General features: G+C 40.5%; 1 protein-coding gene across 3 annotated transcripts in view; it reads left to right on the forward strand.

Moving 5' to 3' along the window:
* The first annotated feature begins 1,004 nt into the window (after positions 1–1,004).
* The window catches only part of lpin2 (lipin 2), a 31,101-nt gene continuing 10,020 nt past the window's right edge, over positions 1,005–22,085 (forward strand). Inside the window, exons 1-15 of one of the 3 annotated variants that reach the window (XM_079651898.1) lie at positions 1,005–1,185; positions 8,618–8,818; positions 12,841–12,936; positions 13,476–13,840; positions 14,905–15,012; positions 15,108–15,234; positions 16,428–16,770; positions 16,859–16,958; positions 17,102–17,289; positions 17,734–17,827; positions 19,071–19,140; positions 19,244–19,336; positions 19,446–19,528; positions 19,861–20,008; positions 20,975–21,123. In XM_079651898.1, coding sequence (XP_079508024.1) covers positions 8,627–8,818; positions 12,841–12,936; positions 13,476–13,840; positions 14,905–15,012; positions 15,108–15,234; positions 16,428–16,770; positions 16,859–16,958; positions 17,102–17,289; positions 17,734–17,827; positions 19,071–19,140; positions 19,244–19,336; positions 19,446–19,528; positions 19,861–20,008; positions 20,975–21,123 — 2,156 coding nt within the window. In that variant the 5' untranslated portion in view covers positions 1,005–1,185; positions 8,618–8,626. Of the gene's footprint in view, positions 1,186–4,661; positions 5,468–8,326; positions 8,473–8,617; positions 8,819–12,840; positions 12,937–13,475; positions 13,841–14,904; positions 15,013–15,107; positions 15,235–16,427; positions 16,771–16,858; positions 16,959–17,101; positions 17,290–17,733; positions 17,828–19,070; positions 19,141–19,243; positions 19,337–19,445; positions 19,529–19,860; positions 20,009–20,974; positions 21,124–22,085 lie in introns of those variants that run through there. The other 2 variants (XM_079651897.1, XM_079651899.1) reach the window with 2 other exon arrangements.

The raw sequence follows: 22,085 nt of genomic DNA on the forward strand, positions 1-22,085 counted from the left end.
GTGTAGGTTTCAGACATTGTCGAAGAAACTTTTTGAAAGTCAAGGAATGTTGTATTTCAAGGAAACCATAAAGGTAAGCCCTGCAGCATTTAGTGTCTAAAGTTAAACATAAGTCTGTTTTCTCTTCAAAGGCACTCCTTGTGATGAAGGTGCACAGGCTATAGAGAGGTTTCCTTTATGTCTTTACATAATGGCCCATAAACAGCTCATTCATTGAGAAAATGCCTTAATTAGAACCACATAATGTGATTTTCAATGAGCTCAAGGGTTTTGGTGCTTATTGATGGCCTTTTATAAAAGCTGCTCTAATGGTGGCATCTGATTTCTGCCTGCTTGCATTGCTGATGCCATTCATCATGAGTTCCCAAAGTGTGGCGCTGCACCCACAGTGGATCATTAACCCATATGGGCCCGCAAATGATAATGTGAATTTGAAAGTGATTTTCTTATATATTTAGTATTTAGTCTCAATATCCTTATATTCTAGGAATAAACAGTAGTCCCAAGTGCCCATAGAATAACTATAGTATGGTAAAAAAATGAATTTTTCTCAGAAACTAAATGGAGCACAATCCTATTTGGATTCTAAGTTTATTTTTTAAGGATACACACACATGTATGTACTGGGGAAAAAACTCAAAAGAGATGACATTTAATAAACACAAAGTAAATTACTGACTTAGACTATTGATTAAATAAGTATTTTATTGTGACCTAAAAAATATCTTAATTATTTTAGATATTTTCGCAAAGTTTGTCCATATCAAATGTCATGACCAATCAGAACCAATGTTTTGGCATTTTTCCATACTAAATATAGCCTTTGGGCACAAATGGGTTCTAGCCAAGAGACTGAGTTTATCTCTCACCCACATTTATAATCCTTTTTGAAATATCTGTCAATAAATGTCCTCTACACAGTGTTCAGGGCAAAGTCTTTCAAAAATAAAGAAATGCATGTTGCTCAACGTACACTGTAATAATACTGTAACCCTGAGCAGTGTCAGCAGAGAGAGAGCAACGCCACTGTGCGGCTCCCTGTCCCATCAACTCTAGACAGTCAGCCACGGTGGTCCGACACAGACACGTCAGGAGGCTTCTGAAGGAGTTTCACACAAACATGGGGACTCACTGAAGGCACAACAACATCCTTCATCGGCAGCATCCCGCTGGAGCAACTGAAAGGTAAACAGTTAATGATATGATGATTTATAACCGTTTGATAGCCTCTCAAAACGCATATTTCTGAATACACCGTGCGCTAACGCTAGCTAACGGGCTAACATATTTGAGCTACGATGGATTAATTTAACACTGAAACACATAGCTAAAGGATTGGATATTAGGTCATAACGTTAAGCATTAACATGAACACTACTCATTGAAACCAGCGACTTAGCAATAGCCGTGACTGTTACCGTTTGTTTTCCGTTTGCTTTAACGGTAACCCAACGATATAACAGTAAAGCTAGCAGCGGGTCTGCAGCTAGCTGAGCCCTGTCTCCATTCATTTATTTTCCTCTCTTCTATTCCCTTCACAGCTGTTTATGCTTTTTATCTTCACACTTGGCAAGCAATACAGTACACAGTGAACATAATACATGATTCCGTGTTTGGTTTCTGTTTGTTTGTTTCCACATTTTCCTGTTCCTATAACGTTAATGCGGCTGTGTAATGCTGACATTTCAATCAAGCAATATGGCAGCTTTAATCTCCGAAATTAGCATGTTTAGCAGTGATGGAAGAAGTACTGAGATCCAGTGGTGTAAAGTAACAAAGTACATTTACGCAAGTAGGCTTACTATACTTAAGTACAGTTTTCAGGGACTTTACTACTTGAGTATTTCATTTGTCTGCTACTTTTGTTCTTCCACCCCACTACAATTCAGAGGTAAATATGGTACTTTTCCTCCACTACCTTTAGTAACTTTGCACATTTTAATTAATGATGGGAAATATAAACAACACTTAAATAAGACTTAAGTCACACCTGGAGTAAATCCACAAACTTCCCTGTAGTATACAAAGACATTACAACTAGCTGCACCTTTACCAGCTTTGATAACACTTTAATACATCCATAATTATAATCACAACATATATATTCATTCAGAAAATGGCCCATACTGTAGCATAACAATTACCTTCACTTTCGGTAATGTGATAGTTTTACTTTTGGTTAAGTACACAATCTTTTTCCACCCTCTGCTTGGATCTTATAGTGAAAGTAATAATACCACAGTGTACAAATACTCTGTTACAAGTACAAGTCCTGCAATCAAAGTGTTACTTAAGTAAAAGTACAAAAGTGTAAGCATGAAAATATAATTAAAGTACCAAATCTAAAAGTACTTTAAGAGGCATTTTCAGAATAATATACATTACATCAACGGTTTATAAATAGTGATGCATTCATGTGTCTATCATCTCAATTTTGCAGCTGTTAAAGTAGAAGAAGAAGATATACTTTATTAATCCCTTACAGGGAAATGTCTTTCCCCACTCTGTTGTGTTTACACACATTACACACACACAGGGGAGGATATACATGCACAAACACAGAGGATATACACACACACACACACACACACACACACACACACACACACACACACACACACACACACACACACACACACACACACACACACACACACACACACACACACACACACACACATGCAGATAGGAGAGGTGGCAGAGCAGAGAGGCTGCCAGGTACCCGGCGCCAAGGGAGCAGTTTCGAGGTTAGGTGCCTTGCTCAAGGGCACCTCGGCAGTGGTGCAGTCAAAGTACACGTATATTGTAAAGCTTGGGTTCAACTAAGTATATCTACTCAAATACAGTACAGTACGTCAGTTCAACTTAAACATACATCATTAGAGTTGGCCTTTTTTATTGGCTGCTACTTTGTACTTCTATTACTTTAAAGTTACATTTCACAGAAAAATACTGTAGTTTTTAAATCAACTACATTTACTTGAAAGCTTTATCTACTAGCTACCTTTTACATGAACAGACCTACATTTGCTCGATCTTAAATCTCTTAAAATGTATCCTGAAACTAAAACACAATAACTTAATATACACAGTACACATGTTTAATAAGACACTGTAAAAGGAGGCATTCTGCATAATAAGTACTTTGACTTTTTATACATGAAGTACATTTGGCTATAAATAGTATACTTTTACAACAACATAACACCATTTTGAATTCAGTATTTATAGACTTTGGCATTCCTACATTTACTTATGTAAAGAGTCAGAGCACTTCTTCCACCTCTGGTGCTGCCACCTCACCAACCAGACCTGCATGTGGGGGGTATTTAGCTCAAACCTCACTAGTTTAATGTTCATTTATTTTCAGTCACTTTATGTAAATACTATGACTCAGGTAATCATGACACCTCATGATGAGCACTAAATGGGACCTGATTTGCACTCAGTATTTTGTGTTTACTAGCTAATACTAATGTTATTTTAATATTAAAATGTTGTTTTTTATAATGACTGTGCAGTTCCTTTTAGATGGCTTTCAAGATGTGTTTCATTACATTCATTGTCACATAACAGTTTGTAGTTTCAACAAAGATTGATCATATATCTTCATATCATATATCATGATGTCTTCAAAGGTTTATTGTAGGAGTGGTATGAAACACCTATAAACTGTGTGTACCCAATAACATTAGCCAAAGCTAACCGACTTGGTTTCGGTTTTGACTTTGAGTATTTTTTAACCCTGTGAATTAAATCTTATTGAAGAAGATTTAGAGTTTTACAAACATGAAACACATTTGTCCAGACTTCCCTTTTCTATACTTAATTGATTGATTTAAAAGAAAAGAAGAAGCACTTTACGTTGTTCTTGGCTTCTTCTTTCTCACAGGGCGTTTCTGCAGAATGTACTAAATTAAAAACCGACACAGTCTGTCTGAGGTTGTGGTTTTTTATGGTTTCTTTTACACACATAAACAGCAGGCTCATTTCCGTGCAGTTTGCTGAAACCCTAATACTTGAGAGAGTGTAACATGAACCCTGTGTTGTCTGGCTGGCCTGGCGCTCAGTCACAGTCAGGTCTGAGTCTTTTGTCTCTCCCTCAACACAAATTAGCTCTGTATCCTTTTCACATGAAGGGCATAATAATGATAGTGACTAGGACCATAATAGTCATGCCTGGTTCTGAATGGTACAAGTACATCATGTATTTATTAAAGAAAAGGGCTTTCGACATTGTTTCCCCCTTAGTGTTTTCAGTTACTGCTGAGTTATTTATGACTTGGCACACAGAAGATTTCCCCCTTAAAGGAAAATCTTATTCTATTTATGCATGACATGTCAAACATTCAAAGAGAACAGATCCTAACACAGAGGGAGGATGTGCCCACAGTCCCACACCCAATAGGCCCATGTGTTTTGTTTGGTAGTGTTTACAAAAGGCTTAGCAGATGGCAGAGTGAGGCCTTTTTGGAAGAGCCTCATGCGTGCATTATGTTTATCTCAGGCATTCACTTAGAAGCTAAATGAGGCAGGCGGATGCTGGAAGTCGAACTAACGGAAACCTCCAGATGACAAAAACATGTTTGAACCCATCAATGCTTGGACTACAGTCTCCGCAGTGTACCAATTCCATCTGTGTATTCAATCTATATTAATCACTTTGGCTAATAATAGCTTTATTGATATTTGATACAGTCTAACCCTCAGAGAGAGATTATCTCTTTGGTATTCATAGAACTTTCAACTTTTCACTTTTTTTTTAAACATGACCCAGATGTCAACAAGTTCAAGGGCAATGAACAACAAAGGAAAGCATGTTAAAGTCCGATGTACAGATATCCTATTGGTCGACTTCTGCAGACTCTATCTATGTCATTTGATTAGTCCTGCTCAATAAAAAGCACATGCAGTAAAGATCGTACCGTACATGTGACCGACTGACAGTACATGAACATCATGCTTTTATCCTGAGCATGTACTCTTATCAGGGGAAAAACATTGCTTAGCCGTTCACAGGAATTAGCTGTCCCTTATCAGCCATTGGCCACCACCTTAAAGGGGCCATCCTATTGGCTGATCCCTTAGTGTCCTGTCACGTGACTGGAAGAGCACAACTTGCAAAAAATAGCCAAGATGTCAAAGTTTACGGCGGTGTTGCGTGATCACGCCAGATAGCGGTGAACTTGTATTTACCCTTCGGTTACTTCAACGTGATTAGGTGGGCCACATTGTGAGATTGGATTCAGGATGGCAGGGAGGCATTGTGATCATAATCTGAGGGGAGAAAACATTGATCCCAGTGGAGTATCCTGAGGTGGGGAGAGTAAGAGCTGGTGCTCTACTCACTGTAATGAAGAGACAGCGATCCTGGGGGGACAGGGAGCTCCTGGGGGGGAACACAAACGACAACACAGACTACAGTGAACAGAATGAGTCCTTGTCTCTGAGGTCGTCTTGGTCCCTGGTGAGTCAACTGACCGCCGGTCATTTAGTCGGCTACAGCTTTGGCGTGATGCCGCAGGGCCTGCTGATCCGTTATTCATTCTGTATTGTGTGGTTTGGCAGGTTGTCTGGAATTATTGGTTTACTATTGTAGGCAAGGGTGTGATACCAACCTGACCACAGTGAGTCAGATGAATGCCTGTTTTATTAATTGCTTCATTCAAGACTGTGTTCAACAACTGTGAAAGAATAGGTTGAAGAGGTTGTACATGTATTTGATATGGTCTCAATCCAAAAAATCTGGTTTTGTCACAAAGCCTGCAAAGTCTTGTCTATTATGCTAGCAATTTATTCTCAACAAATTCAAACCTGTCCTATAATGATTTGTTTTTGGGTGTAGCTACTTGCTTGAAATGTAACTTTTGAGTAGAATTTAAATGAAGGAAAAGACAATGGCATGTTTGTCACACGTGAATGTGTTTTAGATAACTGAATACTGGCGGCTTTCCAGATAGCTCCTGTGTAAGGGTCATCAGTCACAGTCTTTGAATGTAGAATTTTCCTTATTATGTAACGATGACTTTACAAAGGTTTAGATGCCATGTTTCTCTGCACTTTGGTGTTAACACTGGCAGTCCAGGAGGCTTTGCACCTGCAATGCAACTTTCTGTGGTGTAAAATAAAAGTGAAAGTGTAAAGCATAACTCCCCAAACGTGTGTTGTTAGCTTGATAGCAACAAGACCGCTTTTGGTTTCAAGAGACAGATGAAATCCAGATAGAGAAACAATAGAATTGAAAAACAACATGATACAATTGGACACTTTACCCCTGACAGAGGCACAGTGAATTTAAAACACCCCCGGGGCATTCAAAGAAACCACGTGGCTAGATACATACATATTATATATTTTATTATTATTATTATTATTATTATTACTATTATAATAATTCACAACTCATTCATTCTGGCTCCAGCAACCCCGAGCGTCTCTTCTCCGCCATCAGCAAACTTCTCAAACCCTGTGACAACGCCACCTCGTCCTTCACCACCGAACAGTGCAACTCCTTCCTCTCGTCTTTCCAAACCAAAATCAGCAACATTTAAAGCAATCTGACCCCCTCATCAGCACCCCCCACCTCCCCTCCTGGCTCCCCCCCCTTCACCTCTCAGCCCCTGTCCCACTTCTCCCCTGTGACCCCCATGCAACTGTCCCACTTCATGACTGGAATTAACTCCACCTGCACACTTGACCCAATGCCCTCCACATGTGTTAAAGAGCGCTGCCATCTCCCAGCTCATCGCCACCATCATGAACTCCTCCCTCAGATCTGGATCAGTTCCCCCCCCTCTCTCAAACTGGCTGCTGTCACACCCATTCTCAAAAGACCTGGACTCACACCTGACATCATGTCCAACTTCCGGCCCATCTCAAATCTCCCCTTTCTGTCAAACGTGTCATTGCCTCACAACTAAAATCCCACCTCAGCTCCAATGACCTCTTTGAGCCATTTCAATCCGGTTTCCGATCAAAACACAGCACCGAAACAGCTCTTCTCAAAATCACAAACGACCTCCTCCTCTCCTCTGACTCCGGCAACCTGAACATCCTCATCCTCCTCGACCTCACCGCAGCATTCGACACCATTGTATTATTTGACTTTAACTATATATATTTATTTGTTGTTCTTTTCTTTTCACTATATCTGTAAAGCGTCTTTGAGCACCTGTAAAAGCGCTAACAAAATTAATCTATTATTATTATTATTATTATTATTAAATAGTCTGGCTTTCGTAACATTTCTGTTAGTTTAGAACTCATTTTGTCCGCACATGCAGTTGTAGTAAAAATAAAACGTAGCGATAATGGATTTTTTGTGTTTTAGAAACGTTTTCCATCGTGTCCGGTTACTTCTCTTCAGATTGTAGTTTCATGTTATCTTCCAGAGGAGTGTCATTGTAGTGAATGTCAATAAAGGGCCTCAACTTTTCTTTGTCTACACATGAGGGTTGATGTTCTTTGAGAGAGGTCATTGTTGTTGACAGGCCTCGTATCAAACCATATAAACCTTTTATAGCGTTCTTTGAACTGTCAGTGATGGCTATGATCTCATAAATGTTGCACATTGTGTGTGGTTAGAGTGGTTGATATCTGAGTGTACTTATTAATATTTTATTGCTATCTAATCATTAGCACTCTAGTAAAACAAATCATGCCAATTTCCCATATTCTATGATGCCACCCTAGCACAAATGTGCCTATTCTCTACCCTACAAGCCCCCCCCCCCCCCCCCCCCCCCCCCCATCACCCAATGTACTCATGGCTTGACTCCGAACAAAAGGTCAGTGTGAGATAGGAGCGTTTGCAGGTTGCATAAAGTCATGAAGTCAGCAGGGGAACATGTTTACAAGCCCAACTCGACTAGACCCTGACCTGAAAAAACCCAAATCATGTTTTGCTAATGTCACAGCGAAGTAATGAAGGCAAATAGTCTTAAGTTCAGTAATGAGGCCAGAGGAAGGAAGGAAAGTTTGTCTGATTCACTGTGGCCTGTTAGTCATTTTCTCTCTGGTTAAGTAGCATAAACAGATTGCTTGTGAAGGAATTTACAGTCTTAGAAACTCCTTCTACCGAAAAACAAAAAGTGCTTTGAGAAAACGTTCCGGGTTAATCCAAGTCCATTTATAATTAGCCACAGAGCTACGGCTTTTAGTGTTGTATTTAATAAACATAGCACAGAGGTAGGAATATAAACAGGAAGTCAGCTGCTTTCATTGCATCAGGGCAGTGGGATCTCTGTGTTAGGTTTTCTCTTCTCATTGTTTTAGCCCGGCAGTCAGCCCCCCCCCCCCCCCCCCCACCTCTAATGTGGCTCATGTGGGACAGCGGCCAGTAACAGGGTAGTAGTGGCACAGTCTGTATCCAGGTCAGGAGATAACAGACAACACAGGGCAGAGAGAGCTGGGAAATAAAAGCTAAAGACAAATGAGACTTTCCAAAAACGATACTTAAAAGAAGAGACAACAGTGAGTAGATTGTGAGAGAGCTAAGTCAAGTGGGAAATGATACGACTTTACAACTTGTGCTCCCCGGGACGCTTGCTGAGCAATACTTCCTCTCATCCTGTGTTTTCCTTAACTCAGCTAATATTCTGTTGTTTTCCTCCTCCAGGCGGACACCATGAACTACGTGGGCCAGCTGGCAGGACAGGTGCTGGTAACCGTCAAAGAACTGTACAAGGGCATTAATCAGGCCACATTATCGGGCTGCATCGATGTTGTGGTTGTCCGCCAGAGAGATGGCACTTACCAGTGCTCGCCATTCCACGTGCGCTTTGGCAAGCTGGGGGTACTCCGCTCCAAAGAGAAAGTGGTGAGTTATAACTCAATTCTTTTATTTGATCTGTTTGTTTTGTCTTCTCTCACTGACAGGTTGAAATCATGTAGTCATTGAAATGATCGAGCTCCATTTCAAGACACTTCCACACTTATAAACTTACAATTCAGGCAGTGATAGTGTGCCAACTACTACGTGTTTTGTTTTCCTTTAAAGAAGCAGGCACTTATCGAACAATGGTTACTTTAATGAACAAGCTGGAGCTTCATTGTCAGCATTAACAGGCTTCAAGAGAACATTCAGTTTCAGTGGCTAGTAAGTTTGTGTGCAAACTAAGCCAGATCATATTCGGTTTTGTTTTAGGTTTTACATTTAAGGATACTGACTCCTAATTTAAAGCCTGTACACCCTACAAATATCTGTTTATCGTCACATATTAAAAAGAAAAGAAGGGAAACTAAGGAGTTAGGACTTGAGCGTTGTGGCTGTTCTTGCTTAAATTAATTACTTGCAAAATGTGTTGCTTGACTCTGGCTAGATGTTATGAAATTCCATACTGGTCCACCAGCAGTGTGGTCTCTCCTATTTGCCTGATTGGATCAATTGAGGACAGTGTAGGCTTGTGTTGACTTCTCCCTGAGTCACAGTATCTTAACCCCTAGATTCCACCGGGTCCGTCTGCGGCACGTTACGGCAGCGCCCCGGTTTTGGTCCGGCCTCCTCCGGCGTCATACCCTACCGGGCGCGTTTCAGAAGCATTTCAGAAGCGGAGCGTCTTGCCTGCCGGCTCGCAGTTTTTGTTGATTTGGGCATATTTCCTGGACAGACTACTTTGTACAGGCAAAGTTAATAATAATTGTAATATCCCAGTTATAAACGACATGAATCAAAGATGTGTTGCTGTATTTTAGTGGTAAAAAAATGCATTCATCATCATAATTATTCTATATATATAATTTACACAGTGCCTGTAAACCGGAGGAGAACGCTGGCATTTCTCCTCCTACTTGAAAGACTACGGAGGGATAGGGTCTGCAAAATTTGCTTCTGGGCCGTAACGCACAGCGTGTGGTGGAATAGCACCCATTGACTAGAGTGGCCTCGATCGCCGTGAGCACTGCGGCGCAGTCGTAACGCGCCGCAGACGGATCCGGTGGAATCTAGGGGTAAGACTTCCCTGCAACTGGGCTGTGATGAGCATAATACATATATATTTAGCAAAGGGATCACAAACTGTAAAACAATTTCTTTGCAAAAGTTATAAAAAAATGATTTCGTTTTTGTGTCTGGTCGTGTAACGTTGTGTTTAACAGGGTTATGTTTCTCTTATATTTGTTATTGGTATGTTGAAACTGGTGACCTTCCACCAAAAATACATGTTTGTTTATGTTGGTTTAAAAATACTTACCCATGTTTACGGAGGTCTTTTTTTAGCAAGCTAGACTTCAGATTTGTTTAGTTTTCTTTGGATTTCTTTCACATTTCCAATTCAAAAGTTGTAGAGAAATCATCTGCACGCATCACTTATGTAAGTTTAGCAGTCAGGTTACCCGTTATCATGTCATAGGGTTTCTACCAAAATGAAATGCTCATCAATAAACCATTCAGGGAAATGTTTGGCTCTGTTTGCGGAACATAGATAGCGTTGGATGTTCTCTTCTATTCTCCCTCCTTAAAAGTAGTTGTTACTATATGTTCTTGCCTGAAGATAAGATCCAATTAATCATGGTTCAGGAACAATGGTCCTATTTTTAGTGCTTAATTCTCACTTGAGAAAACGACTCCTTGTGTTGGCCTATTTGATGGGTGAGGTAGAGCAATTTGAGCCGACTTTGGTAGTACATTTAATACATGTTTTATGTTTCAGTATTTATATGCAACTGTGACTGAAAGAATATTGCTTTTATTTTACTTTTTAATAGTTATTTCATTTTATTTATTTTTTGTTATTTTTTTGTAAGAAGGGACAGGTCAAATACGATTTTCTTCTCCTGCTTCTTTCCACCATGTGCTTTAACAAAACAGTATAAGTGTACATGTTTTGTAAAGTGTACATGTTTTGTTTTAAAATAGCCACCATGTGTGGAATAAACAAATAAATAAAGGTGAATATAGAAGTAAATATATTAAGTTTAATAAATAAATGCAAACAACACAATAGAAAATGACAGCACACAATATCAACCTTAGGGTGATAGGGCAGACAATAAATACTACTAATATTTTTGGTTTTATTTTTAAATGACCACAATCTTATTTGTGATAAATAAAATGAAGTTCAATCAGTTCAATCAACTTATATAACAACAAATCTTGGTAGTCAGTCAGCAATAAGTGATGGCTAGAATTCCACTGCATTAAAAATGTAATATTTCTTCTTCCATCCCATAAACGTTGAACTTTTCCATGACTTCTATTCTTAGAACAGTAACGGTGCGCCCTGACTTCATTAAAAGAAAGCCTGTTTACATGGATGTGAGTGGGTGATGATCTGCGGGGGTTGAATCTCTCTCACCAACTACCCAGAATGCTGATGGGCTCATAGGGAGGAATGAATGAATGAGTTTCTATGGCAACAGCTCTACAACTTGAGTGTGTGGGAGGTGGAGGAAACGTGAGGAAGAAGGCTTCGACAACAAGAGCTGTTGTGTAACAGTTGTGCACACGTTCCTGAGATACAGTAACTCATCAGATCCTCGAGGGCTGCTGCTAAATATATATGTTTTGGAGAAGTTACTGGACCAAATAGTGTTATGATATTTGTCCCTGACACGCAGATATTTAAACATTTACAGAGTGGGAATTAGGCTTTGGTTGCCAGCTAAATCTAATTAAATGTTGGCTGTGCATGTACATTAGTCACTTCGGTTGGCAACCAGAAATGTTTTTAAAGTGATTTTTGATTCCAAAAACATTTGGGAAAAGAATTAAAAAGAAAGTAGAAACTTCAAAATCTACATTGGCTGTCAGAGAAAAACAACTTGGTGGTACCATGGGTTAATTTCCAACATCTGCCAGCAGCCATTGCCTCCAGTAATTCCAGTTACCCAGCGTGGTGTTGGCAAATCCCCAACTCAGCCAAGTGAAGGTAACCTGTCCCCGGCTCTGAAAGGCTGAAGAGGACTGTCATTTATTCCGCCTCATTATTAATTGGGTATTAAAATTCTCACCGTACATAAATTGCCCTTAGCAACCCCGAGGATGTGAAATTAAATCTTGAGGCTGCTGAGAAACCACACCAGCAATAAAGCACATCAGCAAATATACAACATGGATCACTAGAGCAAAAATGAAAAACAGATTGGTAGATGTTGAGAATGAATATTAATGATTTGGTTTCAGGTTGTCAGACTGGGCTGATCATTAGTGAGTCACATTATTCCTCCACGAGTCTCTGCCAGACGTGATCTGGTTTTTGCTTTTGTGGTGTCAAGTTTCTGAATGGCCTCAGGTCAGCTGGGGGCTTGCCCGGCAAACATGAATGGCCCTGCTGGCAGGCTCAGAGCACCCATACACACATATAGTTATTGGGTCTTAGAAAGCCCCGGGAGAAAGATGGGGCTGTAAGCAGCTACGGGCTTTCTATGTGACCTGACATTGAATGCTGGAAGTACAGTGAAACATGACCTAATTAATTGTTTTACTTAATTAAAAAGGCATAATCAACACCCTTTACAGTGTCCTTGTTATGTTTTTCTTTTTAAAATCAGTTTATTTTGATATGCATTAGCTTGTCTTACTATTCCCGTTCCCTTATCCTCGAATTATTCCCCAAGAAGCTCTGATCCGATCCTCTTTATTGTCCTTTTGGGTCAAAGGAATTTCGAAAAAAACGCTTTTATATTTCTGGCTCCTTCTGATGGTTCTCATCATTATGCTTTTTAAAACATGTTCTGTTGTCTAATCTTCAAACAAATGTTTTCTGTATCCTTATCATGGTTCCTTTTTTATAGATCGATTATTTTAGTTTTGAACGTGTCTAGTCTATGGTTTTGACTCTTCTACTGTTTGATTGTTCTTTTTGTTTGTTTGACTTAACTTTTGCTTAATTCTTCCAGATTGACATCGAAGTGAATGGAGAGCCAGTAGAGCTGCACATGAAGCTTGGTGACAACGGAGAGGCCTTTTTTGTAAAGGAAGCCGAGGAACTGAATGTGAGCATCCAAACACGTACTCAGATTAATTAACCATTGGGAAAAATGAAATGAAATAGAAAAGCTGTTGCACAACATTTAATTTGGATGCCTTTGTTCTGTATAATTCATAGAAGCCAAACTATTTATTATATACATCATGTCAAAAGTTTTGTCGTGTTGTTGTTATAGTAGACACCGTTTTAGTATGAGACAGTCTTGTGTTTCAGCCTGGAAGCCAATGTCATTCTCCTTTGACATATTACTCAGTGAAATGTTAAATCAATACCGTAACAGATTATTTTGAGAAAAGTCCACACTTAGTAAACAGCCCTTCCAGTTTCAGCATGGAAAACAGAAAGGCCTTCAGGGACGTGCAAGTGTGAGGAAGTGTTTTTTTGAGGAAATAATTACACCACTGTTTTGTAGTTGCTACATCTGACAGTCGACCTGTACCAGCCAATAGGAATCCTTAATGCTGCTTTTGTTTACACTTGTTTACATCTATCTTAAGCCCCAAGCTCTCCTATTTGTCATAATTCTCCTCGATGCCTCCACAGATTGTCCCCGCCCACCTGGCCACCTCCCCGATCCCCACGGAGAGTCACCTGTTCTGGATCTCGGAGGTGGAGCACAGAGCCCCAAAAGGTCTGGAGGATGACCCCGCAGACCCAGAAGACCCCCCCGAGCCTCCTGCTCCCAGCACCGGGTCCACAAAAAAGAAGAAGAAGCGGAGGAAGAAGCACAAAGGAGACCCCCGAAGAGAGGAGCTGACCCCGCCCATGTCGGTCACTACTGGAAACGCTATCGCTGCTAACATACCTGCTGCTGCTACGACTGCTGCTATGTCCAGCGCTGGGCAAAATGAGGAGATCTTTGAGATGGACCTGAGCTCTGACGAGGGGGGATCAGCACATGTCTCAAGGTAGGTTCAGGGTCAATGCTCACTGTTATAGAAGAGTTGATTATTATATTTGTGCTTCACCTAGTGTAAAACATGTCAGATATCATTTCATTTAGTCTTAGTCCTGTGTCTAATGTCTTTGTTAGCTATCATAATCCACCTTATCCTTTTATGTTGTCTTTTTTAATCAAGTTGACAAGAATTCCAGGCATTTAATGGCACATTTCCACTGCAGCGGGGTAGCCCCGTTTAAGCATCCCTAAGCTTCCTCGCTCAGGCCTCGGACGGCCAACGAGGCCGTCCGAGGCCGTCCGAGGCCGTGGTGCATTTCCATTACAGTTTAGGACCTGGGGTAGCAACGCAGTGTAGGCGGGGCGATCGGCTTTTTTTTTTAGATTTAGGAACGTCGTCACCTCCTCGGTCGACCACGGTGTGCTTTTCTTTGACGTTGCCATTTTTGTAGCTCCTGCGTTTACAGAAATGCTGTGTATAAAATGCTGCAAGCTTGCTTCTAGATATATATGCGACGCTAGGGATGATCTCGCGCGCGATCTTGTGACGATTCTCTCTGACCAATCAGCAGTCGAGAGTGTTGACGTCACTAGTTCAGCCCTGGCCCTGGCCTGATAGCACCACGATTTTATGTCGCCGGAAAAAGAGGGAAAAAGTACCCGCTAGCCGGTGCTACGCTATATGGAAAGGCCACCAAAAACTGGCCTGGCCGCTTGAGGACGATTTAAGGACGCTTAAACGGGGCTACCCGCTGCAGTGGAAATGCGCCATAAATCTTCTTAGTCAAAGAACACCCTTAGTATTTGGTATAGTTTTAGTGAAAATGGTTGACATTTTAGTCATCAGATTATATCAGGCAATCTATTTTGGCAAAATATCTGTTTGTTCTTTTTCTCCCGAGCCTTGTCGTTGTCCTTTTTAACTTTTATCTTAAGAAAGTGACTCTTGAGTCCTGTGCTCATTGTGTGCTGTCGCTGTAGACTAGATATAACTTAGATAAAAAGGTTATTCACTCACATAGTTCATTTAGTCATAGTGTTTGTTCACCAAATGAACACTGGTTTCCCCTTTAGGTCACCTTCACTGTCCACAATGCGAGACATTGACCCCAAACTGCCTGCAGCCAGACACAGCATTGATGGTTATCCGCTGTCTGATGGGGACTGGCCGTCACATGACAGGTATGTATTGATGTGAACAGAGCCTCAGCCAGGGCGTGGCAGAGAAACAGACCCTATCTCACTGACTGTTTGCATTTGTTCATCTATCCCTTCAGTCATGGCTTGTCTCAGGCCTTTTCCCCAAAGAGTGACTCAGAGCTGATGGTCCGGCCCTCAGAGAGCATGCTCAGAGCCGAGTCCCACATGCAGTGGACCTGGGGGGAGCTCCCAGAAACCACCAGGGTAATAAGCGTCTCTCTCCACTAACATCAGGTCTCATTCACCAGCCAGAAATGCTTTTTTAAGAACCCTCTTTTGCAGTTTTCATGAAGATTAAGACATTCAACAATGTTATTTTTTATTTGGAATTATTTCTTGCACACTCAACAGCACAAATATGTAATTCTACAGTTGTATAATATTTGTAGAATTGACATTACAATCACTTTTTTATCATTAATATTATTTGTCCTAATTATTTTACAAAGCATTTTGGTATTTAATTATAAATGAACACCAAACTCTTTAATTCACTTCAATTCTGTTAATTGGGAATTCCTCATCCCACTTCAGTGATCAAACCTTTTGTATTCATCTAATTTATTTGATTGTATATCCACTGCGGCGGCTACTATGATGGCGTTCACATCCTGCAGAATTATTGAGGTGTTTTTAATTATGTTTGGAGACCAGTGCTCCACCCTCCTATAGGATTCTGTTGTGGCATTTCTTTGTGTGTGTGCGGACGGTTTCATGCCCTTTTTACATCTATTTTTAGAGCTACCGTTTTCTAATTATTATCAGCTTGAATATGCTTTCAATTTATAATGACATTGGGATGCATCATTATAACAAGTCACAAATCTGATGTATACTTTTATGAAGAACAAATGAAGGAAAAGACTTATGAAGATATTGGTGAATGAGGCTTATTCAGAGATACATATTTCTCAGTAGGGCTGCTCAATTAATCCTATTTTAATCGCGATTACGATGATGGCTTGCAACGATTACGAAAACGGCTTGCAACGATTACGAAAACAACATAATCGAAATAAAACAATTATTTTTTTATTATTATTATTATTATTACTTTTTTTTGTTTTTTTGGGGGGGTTTTTCAGTTGAATTATACGTAAAGTTCAGGGTAATCAACTGTTAAAAACATACTGTTCACATTTTTTTTCTCCAATAAATTGATGTTTTCAAAGTCAATGAATAATCGCATTTAATAATCGCAATTACAATTATTGACCCAAATAATCGAGATTATGATTTTTGTCATAATCGAGCAGCCCTAATCTGATGTATTCTTTTATCAGGAAAAATGTAGGAAAAAGCTTAAAAAGATATTGTTGAATGAGGCTTATTCAGAGGTACATATTTCTCAGTGTCCCCTCCTTTTAGTAACTTTCTTTCCCATATCAAAAATCCAGGTCCCCAAGAAGGAGAAAGCAGAACTACTAAAAACAGTGAGGATCACCCCATCAGAGAGCACCCACTTCCGGGTCATCCTCAGCTCTGAGGCCATGGAGGATGACTCTGAGATTGAAAGGGGAGACGCGTCCTCCTCCTCCTCCTCAGTGTGTACCATCGTCAAACCCGAGCCACGGACCCCCATCACCACTTTAACACCCGTGATGCCTCTGGAATCCATCGACATCATAACCTCTGAGAGTCCCCTGACCCCCGCAGATCCTCTGGATGTCCTCCCACCCAATGTGGCAACCTCCACCCCTTCCAACAGCCAACTGAGCGACTCGCCCTCTAAGAAGAAAGGTACACACGGTGGTTTCCATTTCCCTTTTTTCAATTGTCTCCCGGTTAGTTCTGATTAAGTGATAAATACTTCTGTTGTTGATCCAAGGTGTCCCAAAGAGGAGCCAGCATCAGGGTCCTGAGGATATCTACCTAGATGACCTGAATGTACTTGAACCTGATGTTGCTGCACGATATTTCCCTAAGAGGTGGGATTATTTTAGAAACACCTAATTAACGTCACTGCATGACCTGTTTTTAATTAACGTGGTTTATTCTAAAATTAAATAGAGTATAAATATTCTTCCCCTTGACCAGCACATTGATGTTTTGTACTCGTGTGTTGCTGCAGTGAGTCTGAGGCAGCTACAAAGCTGTGGATGGACTCTGAGATGCACTCCGGCTCTCAGTCTCCTCAGTCGGTGGGCAGCGCGGCGGCTGACAGCGGCACAGAGTGTCTTTCTGACTCAGCGAGTGACCTCCCCGACGTCACTCTTTCTCTGTGTGGAGGCCTCACAGAAAATGCTGAAATATCCAAAGGTACACCAGAATAGCACTCATAAAAAATGTACATGAAAGTGCACTTAGTACTTTTATGCAGGGTAGGAAGTTAACCTCAGTGAGTAGAAGACACTAAATTCATTATGTAACATTGGAATTTCCCACTGTATTTGCGTCACTAGAATGCTTCCAGCCACAGAAATCTTCTTTCTATGTGTAACATTAACAATGATTGCACCAACATTTCCCTTTGAGCCCACAAGGATTTATTTCACTGGGGTTGAATCCCAAAAGTAAATTTATCTCTTGAGTATTTTACTTCCTGCTGAAAGTGTTTCTTAGAAGCCCTTAACTAATGTGGCAGATGGAAGAAAACGTCTCTGACCTTTTTCTGTGACTCTAAGTAAAATGATATGGCTCTCCACCACTGACCTTTTCATCTGCTGTCTATAATTAATGTTCCTCTCCCTTCTGTGTTTGCAGAGAGGTTCATGGAGCATATCATCATCTATAGTGAATTTGCTGAAAGTCCAGCAATTATCGATAACCCCAACCTGGTAGTGAAAATAGGAAATAGGTAAGACAACATTTATTTCACACGTAAAATGTACTATTAGGGATGGGAATTTGAAAGCAAATGTATATTCGAATATTCAACCCCCCAAAAAACAATTAACCGGTTAACCGAAATTTATATATCCTATAAAAAAAAAAATTGGATAAAAAAAAGAAGTTCCCAAACATTTTCCAATTTTCTTTTTTTACATTTTTTTTTTACCCAATTTCTTTTCAATAATTTTTGGAAATAAATACATACATGTTCAAATAAGTGTAGAAACCAAGTCGAATTTGTCAAATGTATTGAACTGGTGATCACAGTTTGACAGCTATAGGCCTACAGCTTTCATGTGCGGAGGCGATTCACAATCAGCCCAGCTGTAGAGAAGACCCTCTCAGCTGGAGCGGAGGTTGCGGGTATAGTAAGGTATAGCGTGTATATATAAGTTTAATTTGGCATAGTTTGACCTCTACGCCGCACTCACTAACCTGGTCGAAATATTTCCACACATTACTCCTTTTTGACGCCATGTCTGTTGTGTAGGACTCTTCTTAGAGTGTAAATAATTACCGGACTATGACTGGTCAAATATGTTGAATACAGGCAAAACTAAATCTCTCCTGTCAAAATGTCTATGTACTTTGCCGCCACACACGGTTGCCAAGCAGCGCTTATTGTTGTTTAGGCTGGCCACTCATGTGTCGCGATTGTTGACAGGGGGCGGGGGAGCACGCTCATGAACTGTTAGCGCCGGAACCTCGCAACGGCTGCGGAGCGCATTTGCGCCACATTTGGGCCTAAGATGAGGTTTGAGTCTGCGTGATCTGCGTGTAGGGAGGGGCAGCAGCCATATCATTGGCTAGAACTAGCTAGATCTGATGGATTTGGACATAAACACGAGTGAAGTATAACCGGACGCGAGAGAGAGAGAGACCAGCACCTGCAGCTCTACCCGCTCTGAGGGACCGGTGAGCGGAGCAAAACACACCTTTAGACGTCAACTAACACATTTAGCTATGGCACTGTCCTATTGAATTATTCAATTTGATAACATCTAATCACAAAAAATAAATTAATAAAAATATTCATAACTCATATTCGAATACATGAATAATTATTCGAATTGCTGAATAATTTTGAATATTCGATTAATCGTTCCCATCCCTACTAGAGACATCTTAAGTATTATTATATAAATAATATTAAAAGTTCATGTCCTATATAAATATTGAACAAAGCTTAATTGTCTCTGCTTTTTCAGATATTATAACTGGACATTAGCTGCACCCTTGATTCTGAGTCTACAAGCATTTCAGAAGAACTTACCAAAGGTACTGTGATCCCTGTATCCAGTTCAATGTATTGTCATTACTAATGGATTATTGTAAATCTGCAACTTGCTCCTCGCTAACGGTCTTTATTGGTTTATCCCAGGCTACAGAGGAGGCTTGGATGAAGGAGAAAATGCCAAAGAAGTCGGGCCGCTGGTGGTTCTGGAGAAAAAGGGCAGACAGTTCAATCAAGCAGGTGTGTAAGGCTTTCAAAAACAAAACTTGCACTGCAGAAAGTCACATCCATAAGTACAGTTTTTTTTTAAATATTCACTTTATGTCCTCTGATATTTTAATTCTTCCAGTCGGAGACTAAGCTTGAAACAAAGGAGGACTCTCATCCGGAGGAAGAAGGAGCCTCCATGTCTCAGGAGAAACTGCCCCTGCCGTAAGTGGAACCAAAGGTTTATTGTTACTCAGTCAAGTGAGTTCAATGACTTGATGAACTCCAGCATGAGATTGTAAAAAAACATCCACAGCTTATAAATCAGTTTTATGACAAGTCGTCATGATCACGTTGTATTGTACGACATTGAATTGTAACCTGCTTCAAATATTAAACAGTTTAGAAGCTGCAAAATAGTTAAGTAGGATCAAAGCATGCATTTTGTTTACACTTCAAGTAGACATAGAGTGGTTACTTCACCCACAGCCAACCTATTTTAAAGCTACATATAGATGCAGGCATTTGATAACGCAAATTGTTTTTGTTTCCTGCAGGCCTAAAGCCGGAGACTCCTCCAGTGATGAAGAGGCCAAGGAGGTGAGCGCTGCTTCCTGTCAGGAGAGACTGCAGCCAGTCGATGTTCAGCACCACCCGAGCCCCCCCACTTACAGGAAGTCACTACGCCTGTCCTCTGACCAGATAGTGAGTACATTCTTACACAAGTGTTGTCCCTCCTCAAAATCACCTCGCCAACTTCTTTAAAAGTATAGCACCCTACTGCTTAACTGTTTTATAATATTATTATCCCTCTGAATCTCAACACTCTACCAGCGGCTTTGAAATAATTATAGTACACCATTTTCCAGAAGTAGAAACATTCCAAAATTGTTCAAATGATTGTCAGGTCATGTACAAATAACATTACATGTGTGTCCTCCCAGTGCAACTGCTAGGCCTTGAAAGACTTGGCTGTGGGCCAACAGTCATGGGACACAAAGTCAGTGGAACCTCTGAAATGTAGGCTGCTTGGGAGAGAGGAGAGTTCAAGAGTGATTGTAAAAACTAAAATAGTTCAGTACCAATCGTATGTAGAGCTTCCATTTACGTGAACAACACTGTTAACACCTCTTGGCACTTTGAAAAAAGTATTAATTAGAGATTACATTTTTAGCAAAAGCGATTATTCACATTAACATTAAAAGTGTGTCCTTTTTTACTTTTTATGTATAAGTTTGTAACTGTTTGAGTTCCATACTTCGAGCCATGATTGTTTTTATTTCCTTAAAGTTGCAGTGTAAAATGAGGCCACAGAGAGTACAATGTGACGTCGCTCTAAAACTGCTTTGGGTTCAGAGAGTTCAGTTGTTCTTTATATTGAATCCTTCCCCCTTGTATCTGGTTTTCAGAAAAGGTGATTGATTATTAACTGAAGTGTCGAGTACTGAATGAGATAAATGGTTTATTTTGAAGTGTAGAGCTCCCCCTGCTGCCTCTCTTTGACCTGCAAAGTGTTTGTTCTGCTTCCAGTCAGTAGGGGGCTCTAAAGACCTGTCGACGTTGATTGTAATGTGGCAAACAAATCATACTGGGGAGAAATGTCTGCACTGTTGGGACACAGAAAAGGAAATGGCCTCCAGATGCCTTTCACTGTCTTCCTTGTGTTTCCAGGCCAGTCTGAAACTGAAGGAGGGCCCTAACGATGTGATGTTCAGCATCACCACCCAGTACCAGGGCACATGCCGCTGCGAGGGCACCATCTATCTGTGGAACTGGGACGATAAAGTCATTATCTCTGACATCGATGGCACCATCACCAAGTACGTACCGCACAACAACAGTGTCATAACCCCTCTAATCAGGGTAACAATGCTGCACTTCAATTAGGCGTTATTCATATTTGATGAACTTGCATAGCACATTTAATTTACATGTAATTACTGCACTCAAATGTGAGACAAACTAGGTTTTAGTGACATTAACAAAACAACAAGTCTAACATCTTTACATATTCTGATTTAATGAAATGTACTGCACTACATTGTCTTAGGCTTTTCAGTTTTCCACTCTCATCCTTAATTCTTACCACAAATTGATCAAGCATGTAACAGGGTGATTTAGAGTATCACCCTGTGCTACTTTTGCCATGAAAAAAAAGAGAACTGTGTGTAAGGCACCATCTGTGGAGGTGCAATGCTATTTAAAGCTACAAATTGAACACCTATGGCACCTATATAAGGCTTGTTACTTGACTAGTGTGATCACTGCAGATGGAGACAAGGAGGTGAACGACATGAAATCGTTTTGATGATTAAATGAAAGAAAGAAAGGTTAAATAAGTTGAGCATTTCATTTCCCTTCTTAGACATATTTTTCCAGCTATTTTATGCCACGGACAAATTCAAGTCCTTCTCAAACAGCCGCTATTAAGTCCGTAATCCACGTTGAGTTATGTTAACCTTTTTAATTATCTTGAAGCTAGCTCAATCTTTTGACGCAGGTCTGACATCGCCCACTCTGTGAGGTTTATAGGTGGTCAACATCAAACGGGTCTAGATTGACTGAAACTTATTATCTGTGTGACCCTTTGGGCCAACCTGTGACATGTGAGGGAAGAGCACAGGGACTATAATGAGCCCATTTACATTTCAGTGTGTAAGCACACACGGCCATAAGCTGCGGTTGAGACAGCGCCTGCCCTATGGGCCAGTAATCCTCATTAGTGGGGAACAGTCCATAATGTTCTCTGGGTATGATGGAATATATAAAGTTGTTATGTGAC

This window comes from Notothenia rossii, assembly GCF_949606895.1.
Source record: "Notothenia rossii genome assembly, chromosome: 9".
Classification (NCBI taxonomy): Eukaryota; Metazoa; Chordata; class Actinopteri; order Perciformes; family Nototheniidae; genus Notothenia; species Notothenia rossii.